The 26,634-nt window shown below is 40.7% G+C and overlaps 1 protein-coding gene across 1 annotated transcript in view; it reads left to right on the top strand.

Moving 5' to 3' along the window:
• The window catches only part of glipr2l (GLI pathogenesis-related 2, like), a 28,180-nt gene extending 17,464 nt beyond the window's left edge, over window positions 1-10,716 (top strand). Inside the window, exon 5 of the mRNA XM_072253521.1 lies at window positions 6,312-10,716. Coding sequence (XP_072109622.1) covers window positions 6,312-6,472 — 161 coding nt within the window. The 3' untranslated portion in view covers window positions 6,473-10,716. The remainder of the gene's footprint in view (window positions 1-6,311) is intronic.
• The last annotated feature ends 15,918 nt before the right edge of the window (window positions 10,717-26,634 follow it).

Genomic DNA, 26,634 nt, shown 5'->3' with positions numbered 1-26,634 from the left:
CCATGCTTGCATGATTTTATTCATTTAGTTGCTGCCACAAGATTTGGCTGATTAGATATTTGCATTAATGTGCAGCTGTACTGGTGTACTTAATGAAGAGGGTGATAAAGCACAGAAACAGGCCCTGTGACCTCCCCCCCCATGTCCTTGTCAGCCATCAAGTACCTTTCAGTACCATTCCCATCCACTAGCAATTGGTCGAGAGCCTTCTATGCCTTATTGTTTCAGCTGTCTCTCTAGATATCTCATAAATGTGTACACTCTGTTTGTGACAGAAATCATACATTGGTCTTTTCTAGCTGTCTTCCAATTTTGTTTGCTGTTGTGTGAACCTCAGGGATGTAGAACTAATTTTTGTGATAAGCTCATTCTGTGTTTTTCATTAACCTAGGCTTTCTATTCGTATAACAATTGGTCTGAACAATATACAGATTAGACCAAATTTCATTTATCCGGTGATTTAACTGTAATTAGTTTCATTAGCTCCTCTGTCCTTTTTTTTTAACATACTGTGAAAGCATCCTAATGAATAGAACAATCACAAACTTTAAGTAATTACTGGAACTGTTCCATTTATTTTGAGGTGGAGGCAGTTTCTAACTACCATCAATGCAGATGTAAGGTTAGTACAGAATGCTGAGGAGCAGTGTCCACGTCGGGCCCACCATGTGAATGCTGTAGCAATGGAGACGCCCTTGTTTATTCAGCTACCTGGTCAAAAGAATTTGAGCTACTTTGCTGATATGTTTTTGGTGGTCCTGATTGCGTGTTGATATCATAGAACAATACACCACAGGAACAGAACTTTCAGCCAATGATCTTCTGCCAAGTAATTAAACTATTAATTATATGCCTAACTAAACTAATTCTTTCTGCCTTCCCAATGTCCATATCCCTCCATCCTGTGCACATTCATGCACTAAGAGCATCTAAGAACTTCTTAAATGCTTCTATCTTTTTTGCCTCCTCCATGACTCCTGGCAGTGCATTTCTTGCACCTACCATCTCTTTAAAAAAAACACTTGCCCCAAAAATCTCTTTGAATTTTGTCCCCTCTCACCTTAAATGCAAGCCCTCCAGTACTTGGCAATGGAAAAAAGCTATGCCTCTCAAAGCAGTAATTCATATTAAAAGTTAAGCTGTGATTTGCTGGACAACTCATGGGTTCTACCATCTAATGATTGAGAAATGCTGGTTTCATGCCACAGCTACATTTGTAGATTACAGTAAAGACAGTACCCCACACTCTAGTGATACTGCTCGTGTTGTGACAAGTTGCACGTAAGGGAACAATTGGTGTTGTGGACTTTCATCTTATGCTTAGTAAATTGTCCATAGAGGTTGGTTCGCTTTTCGATTCTTAGTTCTGTCAACCTTTTCAGAATCAGATTTATTATCACCGTGTGACATGAAATTTGTTAACTTAGCGGCAGTAGGAATACTTTTTAGTATTCCTTCATTTAATATATAATTGACATAGATTGCGCTCTATACATTACTGTGTGGCTAAGTACAGCTGCAATGTCATTAACAAATGTGCAGATTACACAACTGTTGGACGAATCGCAGATGGTGATGAGTCATCTTAACGCAACAATAAAAGACACAATAACCTCTCACTTAATGCCAGTAAAACTGATGGGCTGGTTATTGGCTTTAGAAAGAAAATGGAAAATGGTCTACACCCAGGGTTCTGAAAGAGGTGGCTGAAGAGATTGTGGAGACATTAACAATAATCTTTCAAGAATCACTAGGTTCTTGAATGGTTCCAGAGGACTGGAAAATTGCAAGTGTTACTCCACTCTTCAAGAAGGGAGAGAGGCAGAAGAAAGGAAATTATAGGCCAGTTAGTCTGATGTCAGTGGTTGGGAAGATGTTGGAGTTGATTATTAAGGATGAGGTTTCAGGGTACTTGGAGGCACATGATAAAATAGACTGTAGTCATCATGGTTTCCTTAAGGGAAAATCTTGCCTGGCAAATCTTTCGGAATTCTTTGAGGAAGTAGCAAGCAGGATAGACACAGGAGAATTGGTGGATGTTGTGTACTTGGATTTTCAGAAGGCCATTGACAAGGTGCCACACATGAGGCTGCTTCACATGATAAGATCCCATAGTATTACTGGAAAGAGACTAGCATGGATTGAGAATTGGCTGATTGGCAGGAGGCAAAGAGTGGAAATAAAGGAAGCCTTTTCTAGTTGGTTGCCAGTGACTAGTGATGTTCATAGGGGTCTGTGTTGGGACTGCTTTTTAGCATTATGTGTCAGTGATTTGGATGATGGAATTGATGGCTTTGTGGCCAGGTTTGTAGACAATAAGAAGATGAGTGGAGAGGCAAATAGTTTTGAGGAAGTAGAGGGGCTATGGAAGGACTTAGACAGATTAGGAGAATGGGCAAAGAAGTGGCAGATGGAATACAGTGTTGGGAAGTGTATGGTCATGCATTTTGGTAGAAGAAATAAAAGGGTAGACTATTTTCTAAATGGAGAGAAAATATGAAAAAATGAGGTGCAGAGGGTTTTGGAAGTCCTCATGCAGGATTCCCTTAAAGGTTAATTTGTAGGTTGAGTCATTGGTGAGAAGGCGAATGTGATGTTAGCATTCATTTCAAGTGGATTGGAATGTTAAAGCAAGGTTGTAATGTTGAGGCTTTTTAAAGCTCTGGCGAGGCCTCACTTGGAGTATTGTGAGCAGTTTTGGGCCCTTTATCTAGCAAAGGATATGCTGAAACTGGAGCGGGTTCAAAGAAGGTTCACGAAAATGATTCTAGAATTGAATGGGTTGTCATATGAAGAGCGTTTGATGGATCTGGGCCTGTATTCACTGGAATTCAGAATTGAAACCTATCTAAGGTTGAAAGGCCTCAATAGAGTGGATGAGGAGAGGATGTTCCCTATGGTGGGTGAGTCTTAAGACTAGAGGACACAGCTTCAAGAATGAGGGGTATCATAGAATGGAGATGAGGCGGAATTTCTTTAGCCAGAGGGTCATGTTATCTCTGGAATTCGTTGACACAGGCAGCTGTGAAGGCCAGGTCATTGGGCATACTTAAAGCAGGTGTTAATAGGTTCCTGATTAGTCAGAGCATGAGGGGATATGGGGAGAAGGCAGGAGATTGGGGCTGAGAGGGGAAATGGATCAGCTGTGATGACCTGTCAGAGCAGACTCAGTGGGCCAGTTCTGTCCCTACATCTTATGGGTATTTGGTCTAAAAGCCAATGAACACACTGCAGTCTAATAAGAGAAGGGAAGTCTAATGTCAACATTAATATCAGAAACATTTGTCCTTTATGTCTCTATCTTGAGAAAAATATTTTGATCTAGCACAAGTAGAACAATGGTGATCAAAGTTGTAATGATGTTAGTGCTTTAAATGGCACATTCCAAGAATGTGTGGGCGCTCCATTTGTTTATTTGTCCTGGACTGGATTCACTTCAAAATAAATATATGTAACAGAAAGAAGTGCGCTTTGAGTACATTTCAAGTACACTTCATTGGTGGGTAACTTCATTCATTTTTAGCCGTCTATTTGACGCACTTTGAAGTAACCTGAACATATGCCTTTTCTGGAGAGGGTTCTGAGATACTAATAATGCCAGCTTTCTTGGGCGTACTGTCATCTCTGGGATTGTACACACTTGTACATTCATGGCTTAAATGTTCCCATTATCTACATCATAAACAATGACAGCATGTTTCTGGCGTTAACACGGCTTTTAACGCCAAGCTGAAGCCCTATAAAAAGCTGAATTTTCCAATCCACTTGCCAAATGCTGCAAGCCAAGTTATATGGTAGTTATTTTTTAGTTACTACAAATTACTCATTTAGGGGGAAAAGAATAACTTAAAGAAAACTGTGTTAGGGTATTCCTTTGCACCCCATGTACAGACAAGCCTGAGAACTAGTGATAGCAACTTATTTTTACAAAACTTGCAACTTGTATTTCCATTTCAAGTTGTTCCTTTGTATGGCCCTAACTAGTTCCTACATTTATTTAAAACTCCTGTATTGATTCTGTCCTTGGGCATATTGCCAATGCTAATTCTACTGCTTTACATTTAATTTGCCTTGTGTTTTGTCAAGTGGAATGTCTTTATAGAACTGTAAACATATCCAATTATCTTTCCTGTTTTACTGTTGTCTGGGAGCTCTATAGGCACACTATTAGTTTCAGAATCCAAGTCCTTTTTAAAGATGGGGGAAAGATGAGTCTAAGCAATGATTATTGCCCTCTTCTGATATCTGCTTTTTGTGCATCTTTAGTCCATTTCTAATCTAATTTTTGAATGAATATGATTTGTTACTAAGTAGATAGACCAATACACCCAATGTAAAGCAAGGCGTGCAAATATTGATCAGTATTATTTATATTTAGCTGTATAACAGAGATAAGAAACAAAACATAGATGTAACACCTAGACCATAACTTTTCTTTGAAGACTTAGAAAGGTATGGACAGGAAGTACAGTCATGCAATTATATGCTTAGCAGTAAGTCTACTCTCCTTCTCCTGCAGTGACCACACCATCTTTAAGTATCCTAAATAAAATAAAGCACCAGAAAGTAAAATTAGCATTGGTTTCAAGGTCCAGCCTCATCTATTGGCTTGAAGAATTTCTAGTATGGAAAACTTACTTGTTTTGTTATCATTTAGGACCCATACACCATATAGGAAATGATTGCTGTATTTTAGTTTTGTCTCCTATGAGTACACAGCAGACAAGAATGCCTCATTACTGAATCAAAGGATGCCCCACGTCCTGCAGTCCAGTGGGCTGGTTAGATAAGGGCTTGGGCTGTGATTTATAATCTTTGTGTTTGCAGATGCAGTGTTTCCTGCAGATGTTACGCTCTGGAAAGTTTTTAGGTTACTAGTACGAACTTTGTACATGTTTTAAGAGGAAAAGCCAAATGTATTCTTTCTTCTCTGTCAATACATCTATGAAAACCTGATCGTTGACAGATTAGTGGTGAATGCATTAGTATGGAACAACACAAGGCCTCTGGTAAGCTTGTTGATCCGTGATGGGAAGTGCAAGAGTTGGCCTCACTGTAACTAATAGAATGGATACTGATGGGTAAGGATGGAGGACTGGGAAAAGGACTGCAGAGGTGAGTTTCTGACTCACAGTCCGCTGATGCTGGGAACAATGTCTGTAACAACAGAAATGAACTTGATTGTGTTGCCTGTTGTGGTTAAGTGACTGTTCCTTTTCATAAACACCTGAGAGATGTTTCCTTGTGTGAACTAATTGAAGATAAAAGGGCTCTTGGAGCCACAGTCTGAAGTTTAAGAGATTTTTTTGGTTAGTGAAGTGCTAACAGGCAAGAAATTCTCCTCGCAGTGTTGCTGCACTGCATAATTTTTGATTGGTTATTGTCGGCGTAGGATCTTATAATTTCATTGCACGACAGTCATTTTAAATTAAGCCTCCAGAATGACCTTGGGGAGCTCCCAGTTCCTCCATCTCAACCGGCTGGCAAGTGATACTTTAATTCAGCAAGGCTTTCCTGTGTCACAGCTTCTCCACGGTGACTCACAGACGAGAGAAAATGGAACCAGGTCATACACAATGAGTCTTTTGTAAGGCAAAAGTTCAAAGGTAATAATGATTCTTGAAGAAAGTACATAATTGTGACCTACAGATTTGCCACCAGACTTATAGGTGCTGCCTTTCTTTTAGCTGGATTTCTGGCACTGTTTTATGTGTTTTCTTTAGCAGCAAGAATTGTATGTCCATTGGCTCGATAACCATTCACTGCTGGCTATTGACTGTAGAACCAGTACATGTATCCAGTTTGGAGATAGCTGATATAAACAGGTCACTTTTTGATCGTTTAACTCTTTTCTAGTGCTTTACTTCATCCAAAAACATAACGCGTTGAATCCTTGGGAAGATGAAGGCAGTCCAAAGGGCAATGGTGTGCTCACCATGCTATTTTGGAGCTGGCGATATGATAAAATGGGCAGAAGGAATGGGAACACAAATAAAAAACCAGAAAATTATAGGGATTCTCAGCAAATGAAGGGACATCGGTAGAGCAAGAAATGGAGGGAATAGTTTATTGATATTTCTGACTAAATACAAAGATTTGGCAAGTCTTAAGGAAGCAAAAGTAGCCTGGAAGAAAATGAAACCGGGGAGAGTATTCTGAAGTTCGCGGGTTGTTCATTACTGTCATTAATGGTTAGAACAATATGAATGTATGTAAACGTAGGACTTGTGGCAGGATTTGGAGTGAGAGAGAGGCAGATGTAACCCAGTGGATCTTGTATTTACTAATTTGTGTTCTTGTTTCTCCTGTAGGTCACTTTACAGCAATGGTATGGAAAAACAGCAAGAAGATGGGTGTCGGGAAGGCCTCGGCCACGGATGGCTCCACTTTTGTAGTGGCCAGATATTTTCCAGCTGGCAACATCATGAACCAGGGATATTTTGAGGACAATGTTCTACCTCCAAAGAAGTAAATTTGTAAAAATTTGAAATAGACTGTGAATGTCGCCTAATGGAAGGTAATGAAAGGAATGAAGAATCATCCAAAGTGATTTCCACTCGGCAATCAGGCTGTGAAATTTATTAGTGTTACCATTCTTCAGTATTACACGGGGGGCCTGCTGCTATACCCCTGAAATGCCTTTGTTTGGAAAGCATTGGACCAATCCATCACATAGTTAAGGACACAAAGTAATACCTGCCTGCTGTATGATAACTTGCCTGTGCTCCATAAGTATTTGTTTCACAAGTCAAGCTGCTCTTCTGCAGATTTTCTGTGGAAGTTCTGTTTCACTGCTGCTGCTGCTGCCTGGAATGCTGTGTTTCACTGAGCACACAATATGCAATCTGTTATAGTTGGCATCACCTTTATTCAGTAATTAATCTTATTCAGTTTCAGTTTCAGCTCATCAATATACCTTTCTCCTCTCATTGATTCTTAGTTGTACTTTGCAAAAGAAACAGATGGCCTCTGTGTATTCAGTTCATGGGCCATTACTTGCATATTCACCGTTACCCAAGATGTAACTAGGGATACTTGCCAGTGAAAGAGGAGGCACGTCATCCTTTTCTGCATCTGACATGCACACACACCAGCATCTATCCAAGACTATAACAGCAATCTTAAAAGATGTTTACTCTGCCCAATGATAATGCAAAAGTGCAGAGACTGAAGGTCTTATTGCTACTTTGACTGAGACCCTTCAGACAGACAAACTTGATCATATTGGATTGTATAGGATGCACTAAAAACCCTTATCCCCAGAGAGACAGAGGAACAAATTGCACATTAAACAATTCCAAAAATCAAATCCTCCTTCTTGATTATATTATGTGTATTAGCTGAATAGGTTTTGTGATGGTTCTTTCTCCAGTTGCAAAAAATGAGAAGTCAGAAAGACTGATTTTAGTGGGAGAACACAGTTGGTTGCATTGTAGACAAAAGCAAGATATTGTGGCCATGTAGGAGGTCAGGTGGAGTTTCCAAACATTGGAAAGTTCTAAGGTGGTCTCAGCCATCAGAAAGATGAGGAGACTGAAGGAGACTCTCGTCACTTATTCAGGTCATGGTGAAGGCAAATCCTAATATTTTTCCGTCTTTACTTTTGATTCCTATTAATTTTTCTGCCTTGCTACACCAAGAGGTCAGAACATTCCTGTACTTTGTCTACTTGGCACGCTTTGAGTTCAGTCAGTATGAACCAAAATTATTCTGGTCATTTTAAAAGTATAATTTTGGTTTCTTCTGTAACCACCTATGGTGGTTTTCTTTTATTGAGAAAACCACCATAGATGGTGACAGAAGTCAGAAAAGGAGGCAATTTAAAAATGTACTTTCAAAGTTAGAATTAAACATCACTGATCTTGCTGTAAATTAATGTTGGCTAGATAAAAAAGATTGAAGAATAGAAATTAATAGAAATAAATAGGAGGAGGAGAAGATGGCGGCGCGCCTGCGTGTGCGCAGCCCTCCGGTGAAAAATGATATCGTATCTGTTAAATAGGGGCCGTGGACAATTCTGATTTGATGGAGGATGGACGTGAAAGCACAGAGGAACATCTGGAGAAATTTCTGAAACGCCCATTCGCTGCTGTCATTACTGTGTGGTTGGGAATCTTTGGAGGGTAGGCCTCAAAATCCCCGGCCTTGCCTGCTTTTGGCGACCGAGTAGGAGGTTGAATTGTGCAGACAGAGATGGCGCTCAGTACTCGGTGTCAGAGAGCTGATCAGAGCTCGAAGTTTTCGGATGACTCCGAGTCGGATTGTGGTCAGCATGACAGGGAGAGTTTTTCTTCCTTCTCCCGTCTGCGTGAGATGTGGGACATTTGAGAAACTTTGAACTTTACTGTGCTCATGGACTTCTTCATCAAGTTATGGTATTGTTGCACTGTTTGTAACTATATGTTATAACTATGTGATTTTGTCAGTTTTTTCAGTCCTGTGTTTTGTGATATCACACCGGAGGAAATAATGTATTATTTCTTAATGCATGCATTACTAAATGACAATAAAAGAGGACTACGTGTCTTCATAATCATAATCATAATAATTCTAGATACAGCTCTCCCACAGTTAACAAAGGGATTAAGTTCTTGAAGAACCATTCATCGTCCTAAATTTTTCATAGTGGGAGGTAGAGTGAGTCCTTAACTTTTGCAGGGAATACCTGCTGCTGGGAATGGTGAGAAAAGTAGTCAGAAGCTAGTTAATCTCCTCCCTGTAAAGAGGAGGTAAACCAAAAGCGATCCACGCCTGTTTTGACAAGATAAACATACAAATCATTCATCAAATGGCCATTATTGTCAGATGGAAGACTGCATATCCTTGAGAGGGTTTTTTTCTATTTAAAAGGCATGTTTATCTAACAGATTCCGTTGACTGCACCAGAAAGATTGCTAAGTATTACTGGTTTCTATGGACCTTGTTTTAAAGGGGGTCTCCAAATCTGTTCCCAGGCCTTCATTGTAGCAAGCAAAGTCTTTGTTCATTGAAAAATAATATTGAAGAAAAATAATAATTAATATTGATACAAATAATTCTGTATTTAACTGAATACCAAAACCATAACATTTACCTGTGCGAAAGTGAAATGAAGAAATGTCCAAGTCTATGTGTATTCAATTTTTTTTCTGGATACAGATTGTTGCTTACTGTTGTCAGTTTCTCACTTATAAAATTATAAAATTCCTTCCCATTTCCACTGAAATAGGCTTTGCAGAGCTCCTGGTGCAATGACTCACTGCTTTCAGTGTTTGGGTAATTATTAGTTTTGTTTTCCAGCCAATGTTATTTTTTAAAAATTTACTTAGAGATATAGCATCAAACACCAAGTCAAGCTGCTCAGCAGCCAAACAATTTTTAACCCTAGCCTAATCACACAACAATTTACAATGACCAATGAATATACTAACCAGTACGCCTGTGGAAACTGGAGGAACCCCACGTGGACATGGGAAGGTATGTACAAAATTGATCACTGCTGACATTGGAATTGACTCCAATCTCCAATGCCCCAAGCTGTAGTAAAGTTGTGCTACCGCTACGCTACTGCGTGTCCCAATATTGCTTGTAATGTTAGAAAACTCAAAGCAGCTTTGTACATCAGCTTCACAAATTTGACAGATATTGTAGACCTATAGAATCAAATCAGTATAACAAAATCAAATCCTATATATACAGAAGCACTTGGGTAGGTTGTTAGAACAGGCAAAAAGAGCAGATGAATAGAGTATAGGAATGTGCATGATCCTACAGTTTGTTTGTAGAAGGAATAAAGGTGTAGACTATTTTCTAATATGGAGAGAATTCAGAAATTGAAAGTGAAAAGTGATTTGGGAGTCCTAGTGCAGGATTCCCTGAAGATTAACTTGCAGATCAAGTTGGTAGGAAAGAAGTGTTTAATGTTAATTTTAAGAACGTAGAGGCTTTCTAAGGCTTTGGTCAGACCCCATTTGGAGTATGGTGAGCAGTTTTGGGCCCCACATTTAAGGAAGGATGTGCTAGTGTTGGAGAGTGTCCAGAGGGGGATATGGAAAGGATGTTACCAGTAGTGAGAGAATCTAGGACCAAAAGGAGAGCCTCAGAGTAAAAAGGCATCCCTTTAGAACAGAGATTGAGGATTTTTTTTAGGTAGAGGGTGATGACTTTATGGAATTCATTGCCATGGAAGGGTGTGGAGGCTGTTATTGGATATATTTAAAGTGAAAGTTGATAGGCTTTTGATTGGTTAGAGTATCAGAAGTTACAGGGAGAAGGCAGGAGAGTGGGGTCGAGAAGGAAAACGTATCAGTCATGCTCTAATGGCGGAACAGACTTGATGGCTGAGTTCTGTTCCTATGTCTTATGGTCTGATGTGAAAGGGTGCTGAGTGGTTAGTCTGTTTCCATGGCTATAAGATTCTGTCCTTGCCCTAGAACATCCCACACTAGTCTAATTCTCTGACTTCCATAAATCTGTACGTCCGGCAAAGGAAAGTGGTTAAAGTTTTATGTCCAGGATCCTTTGTTAAAATCAGGAAACGGGTTAAAAACTAGCTGGTTTTTGGTAGTGAGGGTGAAGGCTGGATGAGTGGAATATCTGAGATGGGGTGAGACCAAATGGTCTGTTACTGAGGTTTAATATAATTTCACCTTCAAGAGTATGAAAGCAAAGCAGGTATCTGGAATACATACAAAAACACCCTCAATTAATAAAATAAAGCTTTATTAACACCTGTGATGGTTTGTAAACCTTTATTTGTCTGGAAGAACTACTTGGGTTCCTGGATGGTGGAAAGGGAAAAGATGAAAGTACATGTGTCAGAATCAGAATAAAAATCAGAGTCAGGTTTTATTATCTTCGACACTTGTCATGAAGTTTGTTGTTTGGTGGCAGTGGTACAGTGCAATACAAACAAAAATATACCTCCAGTTACTATAAGGAATATAAAAAATAAGTTGACCATAAGATATAGGAGCAGAATTGGGCCATTTGGCTCATCAAGTCTGCTTCACCATTTCATCATGGCCGATCGGTTTTCCTCTCAGCCCCAATCTCCTGCCTTCTCCCTGTATCCCTTTATGCCTGTGGCTCAACAAGAGTCTATCAACCTCTGCATTAAATACACCCACAGCTGCCATTATAATATCCACTGTCACCTCTGTTTTACATTTTGTGTATCCGAAGAAACTTCTGGTATCCTCTTTAATATTATTGGCTAGTTTAACTTTGTATTCCATCATTTCCTCCTTAATTACTTCTTCAGTTGCCTTTTGTTGGGGTTTTAAAAGCCTCACAATCCTCAACTTCCCACTAATTTTTTCTATTATATGCTCTCTTTGCTTTTATGTTGGCTTTGACTTCTCTTGTTAGCCATGGTTGTGTCATCCTGCCTTTAAAATACTACTTCCTCTTTGGGATGTATATATCTTGCACCTTTTGAATTCCTTCCAGAAATTCCAGCTATTGCTTCTCTGCCGCCATCTCTACCAGTGTTCTTTTCCAATCAATGTTGGCCAGTTCCTTCCTCATGTCTCTGCAATTCCCTTTACTTCACTATAATACTGATACATCTGCCTTTAGCTTCTCCTTCTCAAATTGCAGGGTGAATTCTATCATATTATGATCATTGGCTCCTGAAGGTCCTTTACCTTAAGCTCGCTGATCAATTCTAGTTCGTTGCACAACACCCAATCCACAATAGCTGATCCCTTGGAGGGCTCAACCGTAAGCTGCTCTAAGAAGCCAACTCATTGGAACTCTAGAAATTCACCCACTTGGCTTCAGCACCACCTGATTTTCCCAATTTACCTGCATATTGAAATACATCATGACTTTTGTAACATTGCCCTTTTGGCATGCATTTTCTACCTCGCATTGTAATTTATAGACAACATCCTTGCTACTGTTGGGGGGGGGTCTGTATATAACTTCCATAAGGGTCTTATTGCAGTTCCTTAGTACTACCCACAATGATTCAACACCTTCCAATCTAATGTCACCTCTTTCTAATGAGTTGATTTAATTTTTTACCAACAGAGCCACGCCACCCCCTCTGCCTTCCTTCTTGGACATCCTCGGACATTAAACTCCCAGCTATAATTTTCTTTCAGCCACAATTCAGTCATACATGCCAATCTAACTGTGCTACAAGTTCTTCTACCTTATTCCGTATACTGCGTGCATTCGATTATAACACCTTTAGTCCTGCATTTACCCTTTTTGGTTATGTCCGCCTTTTACATTCCAACTCATCCTGTTGACTGTGATTTTGCCCTCTCAACAGCCTCTCCTTACTAGCAGTTTCACTACACATTGCCTCTGTTCATAAGCACTATCCTCCGGTTCCCATCCTCCTGCCAAGTTAGTTTAAACCCTTCTAAACGACTCTGGCAAGCCTGTCCATAGGGATATTGGCCTCCCTTGGGTTCAGGTGTGACTCATCCTTTTTGTACAGATCATACTACATCTATAAATCTGTAGATCTGATTTATGATCTATAAATCTGAACCCCTGCTCCCTGCACCAGTTCCTCAGCCAATCATTCACCGGCCAAATCATCCTATTCTTACCCTCACTACCACATGACCTCAGCAGGAATTTTGACATTGCTACCCAGGAGGACCTGTTTCTCAACTTTCTACATAGCTCCCTAAAATATCTCTTCAGTCGGGACCTCATCACCTTGTCAACCTATCTCATTGGTGGCAATATGTATCAAGACATCTGGCTGCTCACCCTCGCCCTTCAGAATGCCATGGACCGGATCTGAGACGTCCCTAATCCTCGTACCTGGGAGGCCCACAGTTATGCAAAAAGAGAATAAAATTGTGAGGTAGTGCATCTTGTCTGGCTGTAAGGGAAGTGCTGTGAGATTGAGAGTAGTTGGTGGAGGTGGAAGATTAGACTTTTCAGAATGCTGAAATATGAAGCAAGAGGAATTATATAACCTTGCTCAAGTTAGTGGTAACCTCCTTTCCTGTCTGTGGTGGAAATGGCTAGCTTTAGTGTAAAGTCATCCGCTTGCAACATTAACTCGGTATTTTGGCATTCTCTTTTGGTTCAGCCTTCAAGTGACTGTAATGTTCTGCATCTCACATTTTCAGCATGTTCTTTTTTTTTCTTCTCTCTCTAAATGCCCTGATTCATCACTTAACGAGAGAGCACTGAAAACATGTTACCTGGACAATGAGAGTCTCCAGTCTGTCGTAGACATCCCCTTTGCTCTCTCCATCACCTCACCACTATCAATTCAACTTGAAAAAATGTTTGCTTTCTCACTTTTCTAGTACTAATAAAGTACAGGGTCAGTGAGCGGAAAGATGAATTGTCAGTCAATTAGATCATCTAAAAGTCGACAGTTCAAGTCAAATCAAGTCAAATTTAATTTTCATTTAAACCATGCATGGAGACAACCAAATGAAACAGTGTTCCTCTGGGGCCAAGCAGCAAAAACGTACATGCACATTTAAAATAATGAGAAAGCAAAAAAAAAAAAGAACATAGTCGTGTAAGAAAACACACTTTTAGACCAAGTTCCTGAGGGAAAAGTCCCACAAATTGATGGCTCCCAGTCAGTTCAGCCTGAATTCCATTGAACCTCCACTGGAGGGCAGCACACATGGGCGAGGCCACCCCCACCCACCCCCCACCAACTGAACCAGGATGCCATGCTGCAATGCAAGCCTGAGGACTGAGGCCTAGTTCTAGCTACAACCGAGGCAACACTGTTGTCTTGCCGCCTGTCTCACCACTGAACAAGGGATGCGGGCCTGTGGCAATGTCCAACAGGGTCTTGTGATCACAAAAGAAACACCCAAGACAGACACTTGCCTTCTCCGAACTGCCGGCTGGCTACTCCAAACAATGAGCAGCTCACTGATGCAATGGATCTGCTGCACAGGTAGTTAATGGAATAGCCTTACAATGTATAAGAACACATTTACCATGGAAAAAAAGCACCTTTGGCTGGCCCCTGAGAGGTGCACTGCCACCTTACCGAAGAAGCACTGTTTTACTATTTCACAGCAACCTTTATACTGTACTAGAGGACTTTGTCAAGAACTTATCGGTGTGGAAAATGAGGGAATGAACAACATTTAATGTGAATTTTAGGTCCAATGTCCTATCATTTTCTTTGTAAACCTGAATGAAATTTAAAAATTATGTCCCAATTTTGGAGGAAATGCCAACAATTCTGGGATTTTGGTCTTTATTCCAACAGGATTTTAATACACATGTCGAGATGTAGTACTGCAATTATAAAACAGTATTCATTGTGTCTGTACAACTACATATCAATTAAAATAAAAATATTCATGCGGAAGTGAGGCTAACTGGAATATTCACTTTGCAGAGAGATCAATGCGCATGTTAAGTGATCAGTCCATAAGTAGTGCTAAGGGAGTCATTGCACTAAAAGAAGTAGATCCATACACCATACTTCCTCACCTTTAGATTAACGTAACATGAACTGTATATGTAGTATAACATTCAATTTCCCTTTAACAAACCATATTCAAGTAAACATGCTTTCACAATAGCAGTCCATAACTAACTTCACTATGCTAAAGATTCAGTCTTTTGGGTGTCGCTCTGTTTCTTTCAGGATAGTGCCCCTGGACCTGTGGGGTGGCATCAGGTTTGGCAGGTGTCTTGTCAAAGACAGGTTTCCCTGTTGCAGGTGTCACGTTGCAGTTAGTGACATGATCATTGCTAGAAGGTACGTCTGGTGGCTGTAATGTGTCCATCCTCTTGGATGCAATTGACTCAGGTGTGTTTTTCGGCTGAGCACCCAGTATCTGGTCCACATACTCCATGTTTGATCTCCAACGTCCACTGTGTAGATTAGTGGTCTGGTTCCTTTAGCTATCCGACCAATTGTCCACCTATCTTCTTGGTAATCACGCTCTAGGACTTCCTGTCCAAGAAAGCCCCTTGCTGCTTCACTTGGCAACTGGCTGAACTGATTATTCTGCACTTCCCTCCGGACGTCTGGTTTCCGCACGTCTATGTGAGATCTCAGATTCCTATTCATTAACAGCTTTGCAGGTGTTTGATCTGTTGTTGCATGAACAGAATTCCGATACCCAAAAAGGAAATTGTCCACCTTGCGCTGTAGAGAAATGTCCTGCTTGTCCATAGCTTTAATGGACTTATTGAAGGTTTGGACAAACCTTTCAGCTAACCCATTCGTTGCTGGGTGGTGAGGAGCTGACTTGAAATGTTTGATGCCATTTTTCTTCATGAATAGTCTGAAGTCTTCTGACATATATTGTGGTCTGTTGTTACTCAGTTTGTTCAGGTAAGCCATTTTTGGAGGAGATAGTTCTCAGAGCAGAGACAGCCCTTGCTGACATGGTTGACTTCATTGGTATAATCTCTGGCCACTTGTATGAGCATCCATAGCAATCAGAAACATGGATTCCATGAATGGCCCAGCAAAATCAATATGCACTCTTTGCCATGGTGAAGATGACCACTCTCATGGGTGTAACAGTGCCTGTGGGGGTGCATTTTGAAATTTGTGGCATCCCAAACAGGTTTTGGTCAATTTTTCAATCTGTCTATCTATTCCCAGCTACCAGACGTACCCCTGGATGAGATTCTTCATCTTGGCTGTACCCAGGTGTCCTTCTTGCAGATTCTCTGACGCTCTGGAGTACAGCTTAGAGGGAACCACAACACGAGATCCACACATCAGTGTTCTTTGACATACAGACAGTTGGTCTCATCTTACAGTGAACTCTGGAAATATAGGGTTACCATGAGCTGGCCATCCTTGCATGGTGATTTCAGAGACTTTTGACAATATCGGGTCATTCCTTGTGTCCCTTTGTATTTTGGAATTTGTTACGGGCAACTGGTCTACCAGTGCTGTGTGGAACATTTCTGCTGGGTCATGGAATGAAGACTTTTCTTCTTCAGTTGCCAACATTGGAAAACATAACAAGTCATTACTGTTGCTGTGTTGTTTGGTACCCTTGAACTCTATGTCATAAGAGCGGGTTCCTAGGAACAGTGCCCAACGTTGTAACCGGGTAGTGGTCATCACTGGAATTCCCTTCCTGGGATTGGAAACGGTCACAAGGTGCTGGTGATCTGTCACTAGCATAAACTTTTGTCTGTAGCGGTAGTGGTGGAACTTTTTTATTCCCCATACCAGACTAAGCACTTTACAGTCAATCTGTGTGTAGTTGAGTTCTGTGCTTGTCAGAGATCTTGAAGCAAATGCAATCGGATGTTCAGATCCATCATTCATAGTGTGTAACAAAACGGCTCTGATGCCATAAGGGGACACATCACACACCAGTCTGATGGGCGAGGGTGGGTCATAATGGATGTGCAGTTCATCAGACATTATTCGTCTCTTCGTTTCCTTGAATGCTCTTTCACATCTTTCTGACCATTCCCACTTTGCTCCTGTCTGCAACAGTGTATTTAATGGGTGCAACACTGCAGCGATGTTTAGGAGAAACCAGTGGTAGTAGTTTACAAAGCCCAAGTATGACCTGAGTTGTGACACATTTTCCGGTTTGGGTGCCTGCTGCACTGCTTTAATCTTTCCTTGTGACATAGCCATTCTTGTCAATGACGTGTCCACAATATGAGATCAAGGAAGAGCAACTAATATTCACCAGGCAGTTATTCCATAGAACTGAGAATGAAGGGATTTCATGGAAACTTACATAATTCTTCCAGGGTTCCACAGGATTTTTCCTCTGAGGATTGTCAAGTTAACGGGTCACCATCAGAATAAGGAACAGCTTGTGTGGAGTTGGGATGAGAAATTACCTCATGCAAAAAGTGTTGAATCTTTGGAAACTTCTATTCCAGATAATCAGTTATTTATTCAATGGGTACCTGACATTAGGGATTTGAGGGAAATTTGGATCATGCAGGCAAGTGGACTTGAGGTAGTTGATCATCCAAGATTTTAATGATTGATTATATAGGAATGTATTAACACATGACTTATAGTCTGCAGTTTCTTCTACTAAGTGGAACGGTCTCACCTATAATATTGTAAACAGTTTTGGGCTCCTCATCTAAGAAACAATGTGTTGGCATTGGAGAGAGTTCAGAGGTGGTTCACAAGCATGATTCCAGGAAGGAAAGGGTTATCATATGAGGAATGTTTGATGGCTCTGGGCTTGTACTTACTGGAATTTAGAAGGATGAGGGGGATCTCATTGAAACCTTTTGAATGTTGAAAGGCCTAGACAGAGTCAATGTGGAAAGGATGTTTCCCATGGTGGTGGAGTCTAGGACAAGAGGGCACAGTCTCAGGATGGAGGGGCACCCATTTAAAACAGAGATGCGGAGAAATTTCTCTAGCCAGAGAGTGGTGAATTTGTAGAATTTGTTACCACAGGCAGCTGTGCAGGCTTGGTCGTTGGGTGTATTTAAGGCAGAGATTGATAGGTTCTTGATTGGACTTGGCATCAAGTGTTACGGGGAGAAGGCCAGGGAATGGGGTTGAGGAGGGAAAAAAAGGATTAGCCATGATTGAATGGCAGAGCAGACTTGGTGTGCCAAGTGGCCTAATTCTGCTCCTATGTCTTATAGGCTTATTCTAAACCTGCTGACAGCAGTTCACCAGACAATTTTCCACTTGTGCAGCAGTCTGCCTGTACAAGGTACAATGCTGCAGTTAGCCATCAGCTCTTGGGGTACCTACTAGATAAACCTACACAGATTTGACCTGACATGGGAAATTCTCCCTTATTTATTTCAATCAATAAAATTGTTCGATAGTTTAAGATTAGTATTAAGTATTAGTATTTTTAAGTATAAATTAATTATTAGATGTGATTTCAATGGCAATTCTGGATTGGGTGTTATGTAATGATCCACATGTGATTAGGAATCTTCAGGTAGAGGAACCGTTAGGAGGCGGTAATCACAGTATGATAGAATTCACCATGCAGTTTGAGAGGGAGAAGCTAAAGTCAGATGTATCAATATTACAGTAGAGTAAAGAGAATTAGAGGTATGGGAGAGGAACTGCCCAAAGTTGATTGGAAGGGGACACTAGCAGGGATGATGGCAGAACAGTAATGGGTGGAGTTTCTGGGGCAATTCAGAAGGCTCAGGATAGGTACAAAGATGAAGAAGTATCCTAAAGAGAGGGTGAGACAACTGTGGCTGACAAGGGAAGTGAAAGACAGCATAACAGCAAAAGAGAGGGCATATAATATGGCAAAAATTAAAAGATTAGGAAGCTTTTAAAAATCACCAATTTAAAATTGAGATAAAAGAAGAAATATGAAGGTAAGCTAGCCAATAATATAAAAGAGGACAGCAAATGTTTCTTCAGATATATAAAAAGTAAAAGAGAGGGGCAAGAGTGGATATTAGACTGCCAGAAAATGATCCTGACAAGGTAGTAATGGGGGAAATGAAATGGCAGATGACCTTAAGTATTTTGCATCAATCTTCACTGTGCAAGACACCAGCAGTATGCCAGAAATTTGAGAGTGTCAGGAGGCTGAAGTGAGTGTCGTTGCTATTACTAGCAGAAGGTGCTTGGGAAGCTGAAAGGTCTGAAGATAGTTAAATCACCCTGGACCAGATAGTCTACAGAGTTCTGAAAGAGGTGGCTGAAGAGATTATGGAGCCATTAGTAATGATCTTTTAAGAATCAGTAGATTCAGGAATGGTTCTGGAAGACTAAAAAATTGCAATGCCACTGACTTCTAAGAAGGGAGTGAGGCATAAGGATGGATTTTATAGGCTAGTTAGCCTGACTTCAGTGACTGGGAAGACATTGGAGTCCATGTTAAGGATAAGGTTTCAGGGCACCTGGAGCCACATGATAAAATAGACCAAAGTCAGCATGGTTTCCTCAAGGAGAAATATTGCCTGACAAATCTGTTGGAATTCTTTGAGGAAATAACAGGTAGGATAGACACAGGAGATTCAGTAGACGTTGTTTACTTGGATGTTAAGATGGCTTTTGACAAGGTGCCGCTCAACAATAGGCTGCTTAACAAGATAAGAGCCTGTGGTATTACAGAAAAGATACTAGCATGAATAGCAGATTGACTGACTGACAGGAGGCAAAGAGTTAGAATAAAAGGTCCTATTCCGGTTGGCTGCCTGTTCCACACAGGTCAGTGTTGGGACCTCTTCTTTTCATATTATATGTCGATATTTTGGATGATGGATTTGATTGCTTTGTTTTCATGTTTGCAGATGATACAAAGATAGATGGAGGGGCAGGTAGTGTTGAGGAAGCAGGGAGCCCACAGAAGGACAGACTGGTAGAACGGACAAAGAAGTGGCAGATGGAATGTAATGTGGGGAAGTGTATGATCATGCACTTATGTAGGTAGAAGGAATAAAGGCATAGACTATTGGCTAAACGGGAAGAAAATTCAAAAGGCAGAGGTATAAGGGGACTTGTTAGTCCTAGTACAGGGTTCCCTCAAGGTTAATTTGAGGTTGAGTTGGTGGTAAGGAAGGCAAATACAATGTTAGGATTCTTTTCAAGAGTACTAGAATATAAAAGCAAGGATGTGATGCTGAGGCATTATAAGGCATTGGTCAGACCGCACTTGGAGTTTTGTGAACAATTTCGGGCCCCCTTTCTCAAAAATAATGTGCTGGTATCGGAAAGGGTCCAGAAAGGTTCATGAGAATGATTCTGGAAATGAAAGGGTTAATGTATGAGGAGTGTTTGATGAGCCTAGGGCTGTACTGACTGGAGTTTAGAGGAATAAGGGGGACCTCATTGAAACCTATCGCATATTGAAAGGCTTCGATCGAGTGGATATGGAGAAGATGTTTCCTCTAATGTGTGAGTCTAGGACCAGAAGGCACAGTCTCAGAATAGAGGAGCATCCATTTAGAACAGAGATGAGAAGAAGAGGGTGGTGATTCTGTGGAATTCATTGCCACATACAGCTGTGGAGGCCAACTCACAAAGTATATTTAAAGCCGAGGAAATTCAGGGCAGTAAAGATTACAGGCAGAAGACTGGAGCATGGGGTTTGAGAGGGATAATAAATCAGCCTTAATGGAATGGCGGAGCAGACTTGATGATTGAGTGGCCTAATTCTGCTCCTTTGTCTTATGGTCTTAAATATTTTGTGTTGTTCTTCAAGGTGGAGGACACATCTAACATATCAAAGAAAGATGTTATGGATGCTACGGGAGGAGAGGACCTTGATGCAATAGTTGTCATTAAAATGGTAGTGATGAGCAAACAACTGGTTCTAAAGGTAGACGTGGTCACTGGTCCTGATAGGATACATCCCAGGGTAATGAAAGAAATGGTGGAATTTACAGTAGAGAGTTTGTGCAAATTCACCAAAATTCACTGGGCTTTGGGCAGGTCCTGTGCTTGTAAAACAACGAACGTCATGCCATTATTTAAAAAAGGATGTCGGCAAAAGGCGGGTAACTATCAACTTGTTAGGTTGATGTCTGTAGTTGGTTAAATGGTCTAACCTGTAAATAAAGAAGAAATTGCGAAACATCTGGATAGAAGTGTTTCCATCAGGCAGATGCAGCATGGATTCATGAAAGGTGGGTCTTGTTTGACAGTCTTCCCGGAGTTATTTGAGAATGTACGAGTGCAGTGGACAGAGAGGAACAGGTTGATGTTGTATACTAAACATTTCAGAAGGTGTTCAATAAGGTTCTGCAAAGCTGGGCCTTCCCCTGCACCTACTTCTTATGTTCTTATGTTCATAATAGGAAGGATCGCACAAAGTTGACTGGCAGTCCCCTACCAGGATTTTCCTGTCAAATATTATAATTTTAAAGTACACCAAGGAGAGAACAGATTCTCTTCTGCAAAATTCCAGAGTGTGAATGCTTTGTTTTTACAGACATACAGCATATCTGTCATCAGAGCTGTAAGAAAGCCATATGGAAAGTGAACTTTAGCCTGCTCCTGCAAATGTGTCCAAAAACTTCTAACTGATTCAGTAGGGAGGAAAATAATGTGAATTAGTAATGCACACAATTTTGTTTCAGTTACATTCTAAGAAACATGAGTTGACAGATATGCTGAGCCTCTGAGTCCTTTGCTTCTATGCTCTTTTTACTCTTGCTGAAAGAAAAGTCCTCTGATTATAATCAATTGTTTTGATTAAGTAATAATTTATGTTACTTTCTATTTTATGTCACCAATGAAATATGGTGAATCAAATACTGGCAACATTAAAAGAACATAGCCTGTCAGTCATTGTTCCTTTGTAGCTCTGGGCTGATGTGTGTGAACATGTGAGAAACAATTAGTTACAAGTTACCAGTAACTCCTGCCTTTTGGATCAACTAACTGGTTCGTGAAGTTTTGGCAGCAAAGTAAGTATTTGCTGTCTTAAAAGCCTGTGGACACTGGTTCAGTTGAAATTTTAAAGGCAGGATTTGACAACTTTATTTGGCTGAAGGGGCTTGCAGTAAATTGACGCGTTAAAATAATTAATCAACAGAGGGACAGGCTGGCTGAGAATCCTTCCATTGTGACTACCATTTCAGAATACCAAATGCTGATGTAAAAGAGTAATCAAGAATCATGCAGAGGGTGTCATCAGTCAGCCAGGCATGGGTAATTCAAGATTTATATAATATTTAAGTACTTTCCAGGCATTTCCTTGACTGTGAATTCCCTCCAAAGATTCCAGCAATTTTCCTTTATTACATCCATCTCTGCTGTAGAGATTTATACCATTCACTTCCTAATTCCAGCTTCTTTACTTGTGAGTTTTCACTATGAAATTACAGCAGGGAATACAATTGTCTGAAATTCTCCACAGGAGACGTTCAACCAGAATGCAGTTTTGACAGTGGTTGTCAGACGGGTATCAGCGTGGATATTCAAGTTGAATTTCTTCATTTCCACCTCAATCTTGCTTCCAAAGTTAGGACTGGATTTCAAAGTTCAAAGTAAATTTATTATCAAAGTACATATATGTCACTATATACAACCCTGAGATTAATTTTTTGCGGGCGTACTCAATAAATCCAAGAAACACAATAAAATCAATGAAAGACTACACCCAACAGGACAGGCTAGTGTTCAAAAGACTACCAACTGCAAATACAAAAGATAGATAGGTAAACAAACAAATAGATGAACAGATAAGTAAATAAGCAATAAATATAGAGAACACGAGAAGTCCTTGAATGTGAGGCTATGGTTGTTGGAACAGTTTAGTGATGGAGCAAGTGAAGTTTTCATCTCTGATTCAAGAGCCTGATGGTTGAGGGGTAATAACTGTTCCCTGAACCTGGTGGTGTGAGTCCTGAGGCTCCCGTACCATCTTCTTGATGTCAGCATGTCCTGGGTGCTGGGGGTCCCTGATGATGGATGCTGCTTTCCTGCAGCAACGTTTCATGTAGATGCGCTCAGTGTGGGGAGAGATTTGCCCATGATTGACCGGGCTATGTCCACTACTTTTTGTAGGGTTTTCCATTTAAACTACTCTTATATGATTTATAATAGCTCTTTTCTGTTCTTAGACTGACATCAGCAGAGATGATTGGAGACCCTATTGGTCTGTGTTCCTAGACAATCTAGCAACCTAACTAGCTGAAGTATGAAAATGGCAATTGCACATAGTTTTATATTATTTTGTATGTAAAAACACATCGATAGCAAAGAGTTTGATTTCTTGATTTTAGCTCCTACTGAAGTCACAGTATTCTCAGCAGAGATACCTGTCAGATCAGATAAAGATATCCATCCAGTAGTAGAGACTGAAACTGTTCTAAAAATATAGCTTACATTCATATAGAAAAAATATAGTGGAGAATCATCTAAAAGACTCTCTCTTGAAATCATATATCTTTGTAGATCCAAGGAGCAGAGATTTTGAAATTTTCCCCTTGCTTTCTGGATAATTATCAGGAATAACACCTGCGAGGAGCGCATCCAGCTGCAATGTCTAACTCTCTGTTTAAAGGAGTTGGAGCAGGAACTGGATGAACCCCAGGACATTCGGGAGGCTGAGGGGATGATAGACAGGACATAGACAGTGTCCATTATACCGAAGGTGCAGGATACAGGAAACTGGGTGAAAGTCTGCATTGTGAAAGGGATTAGGCAGTCAGAACAGAGTACCTCTTCAACACCAGGTATATCACTTCGGTTACTGCATGGGAGTGGGGGGAATGACCTAGATTAAATTAGATTTGACCTAGCAGAGGAAAGGCACAGTGGTCAGGTGTCTGATACCAAGTCTGGCTCCATGACTCAGAAGGGAAGTGGGGAGAAGAGGCATGCTGTGGTGATAGGGGATTCATTAGTTAGGGGAACAGAAAGGCCGAGAACAAAATTCTGGGATGGTATGCTGCCTCCTTGGTGTCAAGGTCTGGGGCATCTCAGATCGAGTCCCCAGCATTCTTAAGTGGGAGGGTAAACAGCCAGAGGTTGTGGTCCATGTAGGTACCAATACATAGGCAAGTAGAGTGATGGGACAAAATGAGTTCAGAGAGCCAGGTGCTAAGTTAAGTGGCAGAACCTCCAGGGTTGCTACCTTGCCAGGTGCTAGTGAGGTCAGATATAAAAAGATTATGCAGGTTAATATGTGGCTAAAGAGTTGGTGTAGGCGGGAGGGCTTCAGATTTTTGGATCATTGGTCTCTTTTCCAGAGAAGGTGGGACCTGTACAGAAGGGACAGTTTACACCTGAACTGGAGGGGAACAGATATCCTAGTGGGAAGGTTTGCTTGCGCTGCATGGTGGGTGTTAAACTAGAGTTGCAGGGGGATGGGAACCAGAGTGCCAGAACAGTTAGTGGAGAGGTTGTGGAGGCAGATGTTGGTAAGACCTCAGACAAAGTCAGGAATCAAAAGGTGTGACTAGTGTCTTGAGCTGTTTATACTTCAATGCAAGAAGCATTCTAGGAAAAGCAAATGAGCTCAGGGCATGGATTGAAACCTGGAATTATGATATTGTAACCACTAGTGAGAAATAGCTACTAGAGGGGCAGGACTGGCAGCTTAATATTCCAAGGTTTCGTTGTTTTTGATGCAACAGAGGGGAGAGATTAAAGGAGGAGAACTGGCAATACTAGTCACAGAAAATGCCATGACAGTGCTCAGCCAAGACAGACTGGAGAACTTGTCTAGTGCGGAGTTATGGGTGGAACTGAGGAAAGATATCACCATATTAATGGGGCTCTATCACAGATCACCCAACAGTCCGAAGGATTTAGAAGAACAAGTTCATAGAGAAATCTCAGACTGTTGCAAGGAACATGTGACTGTTATAGTAGGTGATTTTAACTTTACATATATCGAATGGGACTCCCATATTGTAAGAGGAATAGATGGGATAGAGTTTGTCAAATTTGTCCCAATGAGAGTGTGTGTGATACTTGATTTGCTTTTTGGGAATGAGATAGAGCAGGTGACAGAAGCTTGTGTGGGGCATCATTTGGCATCTAGTGAGCACAATGCCATTGGTTTCAAAATATATATACAAACCGATAGGTCTGGTCAGTGACTTGAGATTTTAAATTGAAGAAAGGCCAATTTTGATGGTACCAGATGGATCTGGCAAGTATGAATTGGGACAGGCTGTTTTCTGTCAAGGGTGCACTTGGTATTTGGGGAGGCTTTAAAAGTGAAATTTTGAGAGTACAATTCTTGTATGTACCAGTCAGAATAAAAGGTAAAGATAACAGGTGCAGGGAACTCAATTTGCAAGAGATATTGAGGCCCTGGTTAAGAAAAAACAGAAGTGCATAGCAAGTATAGGCAAGTAAGAATAAATGAGGGGTTTATGGAGAATAAGAAATGCTGTCTAAACACTTAAGGAAGAAATCAGGAGAGATAAAAGATGTTGCCCCAGCAGACAGGGTGAAGGAGAATCCAAATGGATTCTGTAGATATGTTAGGAGCAAAAGGATTGCAAGGGACAAAATTGGTCCTCTGGGAGATCAGAGTGGTAATCCATACTTGGAACCAAAGGAAATGGGGAGATCTTAAATGAATTTCTTGCATCTGTATTTACTCAGGAGATGGACACAGAGTCTATAGACGTGACATAATGTGGCCCTTTTACAGATTGCTGAGGAGGAGGTGATCATGGACTAAGGGTGGAAGGTGAAAAGTTTAAGGGGAACATGAGGGGAAACTTCTTCACTCAGGGTTGTGAGAGTCTGGAATGAGCTACTAGTGCAAGTGGTGCATGGGAGCTTGATTTCAATGTTTAAGAGGGGTTTGGATAGGTACATGGATGGTAGGGGTATGGAGGGCTATGGTCCCAGCACAGGCTGATGACAGTAGGCATTTTAATGGGTCAGTTTGGACTGGATGGGCCTGGTTCTGTGCTGTATTTTTCTAAGTCTTTTTGACTCTATGAAAGGGAATATTGGCTGTTTCAGCTCACCGTAGCTTGGCATTCACCTACCTTCAAAAAAATTCACTCTAATCCTCCTACTCATCCCCTCCAACATGTGCTGGATGCTAACATAACCTGAAGCCCTGAACATTTTTGAAAAAATGGCTCCTAGCCTGCAGCGGGATTTCACTGACTTCAAATGAGTATAATGTGGAGCTAAATTTAAAATATGGTTTAACGAGAGACTTACATCTTTTGCTGAGTTGTTTAGTGTAATTTGACATCAGTTTCTGACTCATCTTGAACTGAAACTCTGAATCTGGTTTTGCTCTACACCCATTGGACTCACACCCACTCAGGATGTTGGACTGATGAGGCAATAGACAGATATTGCACAAGGCTCATTGTACATAGACAAAGTGGGTTCCTTTTTAAGTGATGTGTTGTTATAATCTAGAGTATACTGGCACATATTGCGTAAGAGGCAGACGCAGTAATACTTCCCAAAGGAAAATTTGACTTATGACTGAAATGAATATGAGGAAGAACAAGGAAGTGAATCCAAAGGGCGGGGTCTTTTAAGACACACTGCTCTTGTCTGAATGGTCTCTTTCCCTGATGTAAAATGATTACACATTTATATAGCAATTCGTCGTATCCTTACAATGCCCCAGCCTCTCTTCTTGAACTGCTGCAGTGCCTCTGGTGATGTTTGGGAGTGAGTTTCAGCCAACCAATTATTAATTAAATAGTCCATTAATGTTTAACAAGAGTCACTATTCTGTGCACAAATGCAGCAGCCAACCTATATGAAGATGATGAAGTTAACAAACAAAATAAGTGAAATTTAAACAAAATGATAGAAAGTTCAGCAAGTTAGGCAATATCGTCGGGAAAAGGATCACAGTCAAAGACCCTTCTTCAGAACAGAGAAGGAGAGCAGAGTAATTTTCATTGGCAGACAGGGAGTTGGGGAGCCATTGATAATTAACTGGGAATATTTCTGATTGATTGATGCCAGAAATATTCTCCTGCCCTCGCAGTGCGTGTGTACAAAGCTAGATAGGGAGTTAAACACCTTCTCAAAAATCACTTCAACTGGAAGCTTTCTTCAGGGTTTTCAATGAGAAAAACTTGTGAAACTGCAGAAAGTTAAGTAAAATACACATTAAGTTCAATACAGAATCATTGCAGCCTGAATATGCTAATACTATTGATTACTCTCACGATCAGTGTAAACCAAGTTAATGCACACGTGTAACATTCCACAACTATGCCATGTAGACCAGAGTGAACTTGTGGCACAATGAAAGCTTAATTGTAGTTAATGATAAATATAATGCTTCCTTCAAAGTACAT

Source organism: Mobula birostris, chromosome 3 (genome assembly GCF_030028105.1).
Source record: "Mobula birostris isolate sMobBir1 chromosome 3, sMobBir1.hap1, whole genome shotgun sequence".
In the NCBI taxonomy this organism is placed as follows: Eukaryota; Metazoa; Chordata; class Chondrichthyes; order Myliobatiformes; family Myliobatidae; genus Mobula; species Mobula birostris.
The sequence above is the reverse complement of the archived record's forward strand: the minus strand, read 5'-3'. Positions and strand labels throughout refer to the sequence as shown.